At 33.9% G+C, this 11,271-nt stretch overlaps 1 protein-coding gene across 6 annotated transcripts in view; it reads left to right on the top strand.

Moving 5' to 3' along the window:
- The window catches only part of OSBPL3 (oxysterol binding protein like 3), a 132,717-nt gene extending 126,036 nt beyond the window's left edge, over positions 1-6,681 (top strand). For all 6 annotated transcript variants that reach the window (XM_058182103.1, XM_058182105.1, XM_058182102.1 and 3 more), the window contains one exon: positions 1,100-6,681. In XM_058182103.1, the coding sequence (XP_058038086.1) occupies positions 1,100-1,196 (97 nt within the window). In that variant the 3' untranslated portion in view covers positions 1,197-6,681. The remainder of the gene's footprint in view (positions 1-1,099) is intronic.
- The last annotated feature ends 4,590 nt before the right edge of the window (positions 6,682-11,271 follow it).

The following is an 11,271-nucleotide window of genomic DNA, read 5'->3' on the forward strand; positions in this document are numbered from 1 at the left end:
AGTAACAGATAAATAAAATAAAAAGTTCTCATGTAATTCTGCTTCATGTTGAGGGCTTTTTTATTGATGTGTTCTGGTTAGAACAGGCTATAGAAATCAAACAAATAAAATAATGTTTTATCTCATAATAAAATGACTAAATTTCAAACACAAGTATGTTAGAAACGGAATGAAATACAGATAGTTCTTAACTTACGACCAAAATTGAGCCTACATTTCTGTTGCTAAGCAACATAGATGTTAACTGTACCCCATTTTATGACCTTTCTTGCCTCAGTTATTAAGGGAATCACCGCAGTTATTAAGTTAGTAACATGGTTATTAAGTGAATCTGACTTCCCCATTAACTTTATTATCAGAAGGTTGCAAAAGGTGATCACATGACTGAGACATTGCAACTGTCATAAATATGAATCAGTTGTCAAGCATCTGAATTTTGATCATGTGACCGTGTGGACACTGCAATGGTCGAAAGTGTGAAAAACAGCCATAATTCACTTTTTTAAGTGCCATTGCAACTTCAAACCATTATTAAATCAACTGTTACAAGTCAAGGACTACCTTGACTTACAACAGGGGAGAAATTCATGAGTAGAATATTGGAAAAAATACCTTGTTCTACTCTCTCTGTTCAGAAATTTATTTCTTTTATTATTTTGATACAAATTACTCTTAAGTCTTTTCCACTGTGTGACAGTTCTCCTTTCCGGTAGGTATTAAATACACATGACTTACCAGATACTGCTGAACTGCAAGTGCTAATATCCTACAGCATTGGGGATGATTTGAAGGGAGGTTCAGCAACATCTAGACACACCATTAGAGTGGTGGGTTGCTATTGGTTTGCCCCAGGTTGGGCAAACAGATAGCGGTGGCAGCGGGAGGCTCCACCCACCTACTCAGATGTCTCTGCGCATGCACAGAAGCTTCTACACATGCGCAGAATCATCACATGCAGAGTGTGCGTGCGTCCACGAGTAAACCAGTAGCGATGAGATTTAAAACCCACTACTGCTCCATTACCTTTGTCTATTAGAGAAGAGAATAAAAGCAGATGTGTCAGCCACAAAACAAAATTGCTTTCTTTACTATTTTACAGGAAATCTGCAGATGACTCTTGGGTAAGCAATGGAACTTACCTGGAACTTAGAAAAAACCCTGGATTTTCCATGCTGGATAATCCTGTGTTGTGGTGAAAAAGAATCGAGTGAAGAGGACTTTAACAATCATTTTCTGTTTATAAGGAAGAAAATGCTGCATATAATTTTGATTTTATAGACTATTACTTAAGACTTTGGCATGCATGTATATTTACTTTATTCTGTTTCTCTTCTATTTCAAAATTATTATTTTTTCAAAGTTATAAAAACCAATTTTCTTTATACATGAATCAATGATTATTGAATGTTATTTTTAAATGGAGACAAAAGAGAGATTAACACTATTTTTCCAAAGGATGATGCAAGTAAGATTTAATGCCTTATAAAGTTGTGTGACAAATATTATGAGTCAGTAGCATTTACAAGCAAATAGCTGGCATTGATTGCTCAGCAAGGCAGTACCAAAGCTGCTGTTTATTTATTATGTCTGTTGTTTGAATTTAAACACTGGACTATTTTTCAACAAATTCGGTACCTTAACATTGTATCTAATTTAAAAAAAAATCAAAGAAATAATATGAGTGGTAGTAGTATTAGTAATTTACTGCCTTATAAAAAAGATAAAGAACTTTGGGAAGTTCTCTTATCACTTGGTGAAATGAACTGAAAACTTTTGAAGAATTGAAGAGTTTAGCAGAACTTTAACAGAAGAGATTCCAAGAAAATTGTGTACCAATTTTTTTCATAGGATATATATGGATAATGCTGTATAGAAAGCTGCTGCAACTCCTTTGAAAGAGATACTTTAAAAAGCATACAAAGCATCTCTTTAGAGTAGTTGTGTCTTTTTTTCTTCTTGGCTTGTGTGGCTGCTTTGGGAAGTTGTTTGAAACTGCCTTCATATGTGCATGGATGCACAGACATTTTACTTCATATGGAGAGAGCCATGTAAGTGTGGAAAAAGGCATGGCTGCTTGAGTTATTTATCAGTACTTTCTACACACACAAACACACACACACACCCTTCTGAAAGTCTTAAAACTCTAAAAACATAGAAAAATACCTCCTCCATTCAATCCCATTCCTTGATTTTCTTATTATGCTACTAGGCAGACTCCTGTGACTTTCCAGAAGCTCGGGAGCAAACGATGCTCCTATCTAATCTAGTACATGGGTAAAAATGACCAAATGAAATAATCTGATCTAAGTACTGACAGAACTTTTTCGTTTCACTCTGTAGACTTTTCTCTTTAAAAAGTAATTAAGACAACATAAAAATCCTTCATTTTAACAATTTGCAAAGCAATTATGTTAAAAGACAAATGTTTTTCTAATACAATATTTTGGTATTTTCTACCTCTTCTAAACAGCTTGTTTAATTTCTTGTATTTTAAAAAAAGAAGACCATCTGCCTTAGATAAACATTTGACAATATATGACCTTGCTTTAAATCTAGTATTGGGTGATTATTTGTCTTGTACTAAATGGTTACATGTTTTCCAGTATCTTGGTTTATATTGTAATATGTTCACTAGCAGACTTAGCCAATATCAGAAATAAACAAAAACAGCATTTTGGAATAAAATTGACCACCTTTTGTTTATTACATTAATTTTATTTTAGTATCATACATGATATTTTAAAAATTACTGTCCCGACCCTGACTTTTTGTATAAGCTTCAACATTTTGTAGCTTGCAAACCAAGGGATAATGTTGGCATACAGTGCTGAATACTTTTATTAGCAAAATATTTATTACAATTTATAAATATGGAGGATAAATCCATTGGTTTCAAATAATGCACAGAAAATTACTTCATTGCCCCAAACCATTTCTATGGAACACCTAGCTCGGGGCAAATGTCTCAGCCTTAATATTTGGAGAAACAAATAGATTACTTGGTTTGGATCAGGACATTAGGAGAGTTTCTTGCATTAGTGTTTATTATACACGTAGTCCTCAATTTACGACTAAAATTGAACCTAAAATTTCTGTTGCTGAGTCAGAAGTTGTTAAGTTAATTTTGCCTCGTTTTACGACCTTTCTTGCCAGAGCTGTTAAGTGAATCATTGTAGTTGTTGAGATATCCTGTTTCCCCCAAAATAAGATATCCCCCGATAATAAGCTCAATCGGGCTGTTGAGTGCATGGCAATAAGGCCAAGTGCTTATTTCAGGGTTCAAAAAAATATAAGACAGGGTCTTATTTTGGGGAAAACACAGTAGTTATTAAGTGAATCTGACTTCCCCATTGACTGCTTGTCAGAAGTCACAAAAGGTAATCACATGATTCCAGGACACTGCAACTGTCATAAATATTATGAGCCCGTTATTAAGTGTCTGAATTTTGATTATGTGACCAGGGGATGCTGCAGTCATTACTAACTGAACAACTGCAGTGATTCACTTAAATGTGGCAAGAAAGATCATAAAATGGGGCAACATTCACTTAACCAATGTCTTATTTAGCAATAGAAATTATGGCTCGATTCTAATCCGAAATCGAAGACTAATTGTAGATCATCATCTGAAAACAATCAGCTCATTGTAAAAATCCCATGAGTCCTAAATGGTACAGCATTGCAAAAATTTCATTAAATCATTTTTATCATGAAATGGAAAAACAAGGGATCGTTTTCTTTTTCTCTTTTTCCACATTTGCAACGCCTTTATTTTAGATTATTAAAATGGAATATACAGGAAGTATGGGAGGAGTGCAAGCACCTGCTGTAACCTGAGAAATTTGGAACCTTGACATAGCCAGTACACAGATCACCTGAACTTAGACTTTTAGAACAAGCATTTCTCCTTCCTATCAATGAAGTACCCCATGAAGCTTCTCTTAAATATCTGTCCAAGAAGCTAAGATAGAATTGTTCTGCCTACACATACACATTCTCTGCCTGCCTTCACACATTCATTCATCTTTTTACATTAATTCATAAAGTGTTTTAACAATATTTTGACTTTCAGTTCTGTATTTCATATTATGTGGTTATGATGCTTTTCAAAAAGTGATTAAAATTCCCTGCAGCATTCTTTGGGATCAGTAGTTCTAAAGTATATTAATTCTTATAAATATTTATTTTTTTTAAAGTTTCCAAACAACCTTCTCCCACATTTGGACAAGCTTACTGCATATATTTTTATCATATTTTCTTCAATTTACATCATTTTTGTATTCTATTCAGCTAAGAATTTCACTATTTACTTAGATTTTTAATGAATGGAATGGGGAAATTTATGCTATAGCTAGAGTCAGAAGCAATGCTTTCCTCTTGATTTCCAAGCTCAATTTATGAGAAAAGAAGATGGATTTTAAACGATATAATGATAAAATATGAAAGGGTCTTAGGGCATTTTATTTAGATATATCCACTGGCTATAGGAGCCAAGCAGAAGCAATCAAGCAGCTCATTTACAATAAAATTTAATTGTCAGAAATTCTGGTTTCCTCTGATATGCATTTCTCCAGTAATTTAGCTTTAACACAGAGACACAGAACCTCCAATTGTATACATTATACTTACAATGGAAAGTATCAGATCAGAGCCAATTCTGCCACAATTTTTATGGCAGTCATTAAAGAATCACTTGGCTGTTAAAAAAAAATCCAGCATCCCAAATAGGAGGTTTTTTTGCCAGAAATCTGCAAAAAATCAGAATCATATGACTGCAGGATTTAGCAACTTGTTATAAATGTGAGCTGCCTGCCAAATGCCTAAAGTGCAATTATGTGGCCTCAGAGGAGATAATGATAGTCATAAGTGTGAACATTGGTAATAAATCATTTTTTCCAAGGCTGTTATACCTTTGAATTATCATTAAATGAACAGACATAAATGAAGGATGTAATGGTCATTCACATTGGTAATCTTTTAAAGTATTTTTAGTGGTAGAAAGAACCTAATTAATGCAAATAATGGTTTAAAAACATGTTACATCACCATAATACCCTACTAGCCCTTCAGGTTTTGCAAGACAAATGCTTAAAACATTGTGGTGCAAGACCATATATACTGCCTCTGCTCATATTCCTAAATTTCAAATGTCCAGCTCTGTGTTCTGAATAATCACGATTTTAATATTCATTTCTAATGTATGTAATTTGTGGGCACCAAAAGGGAGGAAAATTCTCTGAGAATTGATAATATTTCATATATATATATTAAAATATTACTGAGTAAATAAGCAGGTGGAAGGTTTGTCTAGTATCTGACAATTTTGCACTGAGATTATCAGCAATTTTCTTTTTGATGGCAGTAATCCAGATACTCTTATAACATTGGTACAGAAATAACTCATGCATAAATTCAGTTTCAACTACTGAAAGTATGCGTTCAACTACTTTATTGGCTATAAACTACAGCAATGGAAAATTCATGTCTCTATAATCTCTTAAGGACCTGCAGGCCACACACATATGTGGATCAGGGACATAGGTTGCCGTCCATGTTGCAAGTATAAGTAGTGCTTTCTTTTTAAGTATGCAACTGCTAATCTAAAATTAAAATGTGGAAATATAACATAATATTATACAAATACTTGAAACATTCGCAAATACAAATTTTGAAAAGGAAAAATTAGTTCTAAAACATGAAAAACTGAAATTTTGATTTGATCTTAAAATTATGAGACATTGCAATATGAAATTCAAGTTGGATTCTCAGAAGCTGGAGAAACTAGATTCTCAATTTTCTGAAGTTCAGAAATCTTGAAGTACGACATTTGAGATATCCATTTTGGTTCAATAATTTAAAATTCAAAGAAACTGTTGGTAGAACATTTCATATTACTGGGACCACAATGAAAAAGAAAATCGTAAAAGGCATAACTATACTTTCTTAACCAGACCATGGATCTGCAAGCAGCATTTAAGATGTTTGTATGTTCAGTGTGGCTCATTTGGGAGAATAAAATTATTATCTATGCTTGCAGGCTACTAGTTGACATATTTAAATTTACAAAACTGCAGATTTGAAAAATTAGTTCACTTGAAATTTAGAAATAGTTCAATGTTCCAATACATCAATTTTTAATATTTTGGCCATTGTAGCATTTATTAGATGTACTTTATATCCACTCATACCAGTGATTCCTGCATATTGTTGCCAATTACTTGTGATTGAGTTTGTAGTGGTTATTCCAATTTTTAATAAATACTGAAGACATGATCTAAAATGAATTCTATTAAATAATTGTTTAAACTGAGAGGCTGGATGAAAAATCTAAAACAATACAATTTTGCAAAAACAAAATAAGGGTCTATATGGTGGTAACGTAAGCTTGATCCTACATTCAGATCATGCCAAATAGCATTCCCAGATCTAAATGTGTCTTTCCTTTTTATGCTTCTCCTTTTAGCCGATATTTTTTAAAATCTAGAACACATAGGGACATTCCTAAGTTTGCTGCAGAGAAGAACCCACTCCCCTGACTCTCATGTCACTATCAACAACCTGGTGCTTGCATGCAACAAGCAGAGAAAAAATTCAGTTCAGGCTGTTTTTTTCCAAAAAAATCCCCCCCCCCCAAAAAAACCTTGAAAACAGGCCGAAAAGTGTTGTAAATGGGCTGGGGGGGGGAAACCTCAAAAATGGGCTGTAAAAAGGCCTGAAAATGGGGCATGCGGAGGCCGGCGGGTGTGGGGGCTTCGGCAATATTCAATCTATAAGAAGCACAGACATTTTCACCACTTTTGGGAGACAAAAAAGTGTGTCTTATAGTCTGAAAAATACGGTAATCTTGATAGCAACTCTCAAACTGCACTTACTTTACCACAAAGGTATTATTCTGAACCAGCAGTGAAATGCACTTACCTTCGCTACCAGTTCAGAAATGTGAGCACTCGTGCGCGCCTCTTCTGCGCATATAATGTCAAAAACGGGATGTAATGATGTCCTGGTGGGTGGGCAAAGCCTCCCACTCCCAGCCCTACTGGTTCGTGTGAGCCGGATAGATCTGGGTGGATTTCACCGCTGTTCTGAACCATCTGTGTTCTGCATACAAAATAAAAACTTTCATATTTGGAATTGATAGAATTTTAACATATTGGATATGTAGAAGGCCCTTTCATTTTATTTACTTAAATATTTATATTGTAGAAAATTAAGTTACACAATGTAAGCAAATGAAGTGAGGTTTTCTAATTCGGATAATATAGTAATGGCATTCTTGTACTTGATATTTTTTTTGACATCTGTAAGTTTTAAAAGGGCAGCTCGACTTGTGTGAAGAAGGTAGTGTATGATAAAATCTGCATACATTTTAAGATATTATAAATTAAGCAGAAAAAGAATGTAAATTAACTTTGGATTTTTCAGTAAACCACAATCTTTATTAGTTTCTTCCTTAAAAAAATATTTTCAACTTCTCATTCAAAGAGCAACAAATCTATTGCTCTTCTTTCTCTATAATTACATTAGTACTTCTGTCAATTTCTGTTTTTAAATGTTTCAGAATCTCGTTGTTAGTGTGAAGTATTTATCCCGTATCTCCTTAGTTCTCATATATTCATGCATGCTTGATCCATTCTACTCCAATATTAATTGTTCAAATTAATATCATGCTATGTTGTTTTTATATTGGAACGATATAACCCTGTTGATGGATTATTTTGCGATTAATCTCATTAATTGCTGCATCCTGTGATTTTTTTTTAAAGTTGCAGTTGTTTTCCAGGTTTTCTTATTATACAATGAAAGAACTCCTGATCTGACAATACATTTTATCTCTGTAACCATGATGATTATTAATAAATATTTAACATCTCAAGAATTGTGTTGCATCTGATTTTTTTTTAAACCATTCTTGGAAGTATGCTTTCAAGTGAACAGGACAGTTGGAAGTCTGATATAATACACACATATCATTGCGTTCCCAACAAAAAATGCTTTGAAGTTTATCTAATATCTGCCCACTCTACAAATTAATAAAATGAAAGACAACACAACACAACTGACTCACACACAATGTAAAAGCAGCTGCACTTCACATTTCACATAGCCACAAAAAGCTCAAAAACCAACTTTCACATTTTACACACAACAGACACACACACACACACACAAAATACAGTTTTTTGAGATTTTGTGTGTTTGTGTAGTTAAGAGTGAAACACTACAGAAACACACCAAATCTCAGAAAGCTGCGCAAATATTTTATTTTATTTTATTTTATTTTATTTTATTGTGGACTTCAAATCCCAGAGTTCCTCAGCTAGCAAAGCCAGCCAGTTGATCACTGAGGAAATAGATTAGCTGAGCGATTGATTCTGTCTAGCTGAAACTGAAACTGCTTTCGGGCTGTGGCCATGCGTTCATCAGTAATCAGGTAAGTGCCTTAGAATCTCTACTCTTACTTTCTACAAGTAAGAGTACAAATAAGGTTCTGGTGTTTTTTACTTTTAAAGGCCTGTTTCGGCTGAAGCAAAACCGGCTTTTAAAAGTAAAAAAAAAAACCCTCTGCAGATGGTGCGGCTCAGCAGAGGCAGGGGGGCGGGGCCAGGGATTTTTGCTACCGGTCCTCCAAACCAGCAGCTGCCATCGCTACCGGATCGCGCGATCCCGTCCGATCCGGGAGCATTTCACCCCTGAATCAATCCATTGATGTTTTAGTAGACCAGTTTAAGGTTGGAACCTCCTTCTGAGTTTCAAGATCTCTGGGAAACTCTTTTGTTTCCCTTTTTTGGTATCCATTTTCAATGTGTTAGTAGATGTTGTAATGCTGCTTCTTGTTTTTTCTAATACCTCTCTGAAAGTTTTTGCTAGATCTATTGTGAAATCTTTGCTTTTCTTGGATTTTGTTTCTATTCTTTGATTTTTTTACAACTTGTTCTGGCATCCTGTTTGCTTTCTTCTGTATTTTGGTTATTTAAATTAATAAAGAAAAAACATATATAACATCAAACAAATAGATGCAGCAGAGTCTATATGTAATTCAAGTAACTGAAAAATATAATTCCAAGTTGCAGAACTGGAAGCACCCGAGCACTTGAATGCATGTAATCATGCCCTCCTTCCCTTGGTTCCCTGCATTCATATGCATTAGCACCATCCTTTCCTAGGCCTTTCTGAAGCTGCACATACCCAAATCACAGTAACCCTTTCCCTATTCACATGTATCCTGAATGTTTCTTCCAGGACTTCCTCCTCATTCTGACTTCTCCCTACCTGGATTCCTGTCACTTCCTGCTTTACAACTTTATAACCAATTTGAATCATTTAGTGCCATTCTAAATTTATTATTATAATCCAGAGATGCACATAATACTGCCACAGTCCATCATATATTGCTTTAATAAAATTTCTTAATAGGTATTTTCCCGAGTCACCCGTTCTTAGTGCAGTGCAAAAGGAATTTAAAAATTCTGACTAGCATCAGTTAGTCGTTTTCTTTGTGATCTGAATCTCCCCTACTCACTATGTAAAAATTATACTATCTAAGCAGTTGGGCTCTAAAAATCTAAATGACCTCTGGATGGCAGCAAATGTATAGAAAACGCTAAATATCATAGTGGATAGATTTTAGATTTGTCCAGCCAAAATCCTGTTTATCTTAGCTTTGAGATGAAATGTATCAGTGATGAAGAGAGATCATGCAAAGGAACAACTGTTTTATCTATAACCTCAGAAAAGTTATTTTAATAATAGTGACAGCAATCTCAAAAGAACTAGGCAATATTTTTTCAGTAAATAGAATTATACAGTACTCTCAAGTAATGAAGTATTTCCATTTTCATGTAATACAATACTACATGAGCTGCACTTTTATATACATATCATCCTTTTATTAACCAGCTTGAAATACGTAGGCCAAAAGCATAGTCCAAAGGGGCTTAAATATCTGGTCCAGCAGATAAGTTATTAATGGCACTGTATGTTTTAAACCTAGAAAATCAATGGGAATTTTCTTAGTTATGCCTTTCTTAAATGAGAATGAAGCAGCATTCCACAAAAGCAATCCATGACAAGTATTAATTTGTGCACACATATACTATAATTCAAGTTATATGTACAAGAAAATTTATATAGAGGTAATCCTTGACTTATGATAATTTTGTTGCTAAGCAAAACACTTAAGTGAATTTTGCTCCATTTTACCACCTTTCATGCCACAGTTGTTAGTAAATCACTGCAGGTGTTAAAATATGGTTGTTAAGTGCATCTGGTTTTCCCATTGATTTTGCTCATCAGATCACAAAAGGTGATCACATGATCCTGGGGCATATCATAAATATATGCCACTTGTCAAGCATCCAAATTTTGATTATATGACCATGGGGTTGCTGTAACAGTGGTGTAGCCATGTCACGTTTTTCAGTGCCATTGTTACTTCAAATAGTCACTAACAAATGGTTCTAAGTGAAGGATTACCTATATTCAGGTGCTGTATGTTACACAGCATAAAACAGAATAAAAACTGAAGATGCATTGTAAAAAAGCTGTTGCCTTTATTTTCTTTTTAAAAGTGGACATTTAAAAAGAACTACAGATTACATATCAATATTGGACTAGTCTTACTGGATTTTTCAATGTTATTCTGATTTATTAATCAGAAGATGGTTCTTTATTTCAAATAGAAGATTAACCTTCAAAGAGACCCAGTTTGGAGAAAATAATTATTTTAAAATTTTTATGAATGGAAGATGCAAGGAGGAATTTGAGATTGCTGATTCTATTTAATATATTACCATTTTCAGAAGTTAATTTAGGATCAATATTACGTTGTACCTTGTAATATTATCTGAAAAGATAAATAACAGGATAGACGTGTGGTTTTTTTCCAAAATGCGTTAAGAGTGGAATGTATTTTGGTGGTGGTGAAAGCTATGAGAGACTGTAATGATAATACGGTAGAATGATATTAGCTATTTTCTACTTTCCTAGTCTTCCAATATTTTGCATAACCTTAACCCTCCAAAAAGAATATAGTAGGATGAATACTCCTAAGTAGAACTATATGCTTGGTTATTTTTGTGTGTGTTATAATGCAGATCTTAACTGAGTTTAAGAACTGCAACCGAAAAGACTCCTTGCTGTGGCGAATCAGTAACTGCCATAAGCCTCCTTGAAGAAGCCATTGGAAATAAAAGTAGGTATTATAAATATACAAAGCTCCATTAAACATGTTAAGCTAGTCACTGATGCTAAAAAATATAATGTACAGCTTAA

Source organism: Ahaetulla prasina, chromosome 4, assembly GCF_028640845.1.
Source record: "Ahaetulla prasina isolate Xishuangbanna chromosome 4, ASM2864084v1, whole genome shotgun sequence".
In the NCBI taxonomy this organism is placed as follows: Eukaryota; Metazoa; Chordata; class Lepidosauria; order Squamata; family Colubridae; genus Ahaetulla; species Ahaetulla prasina.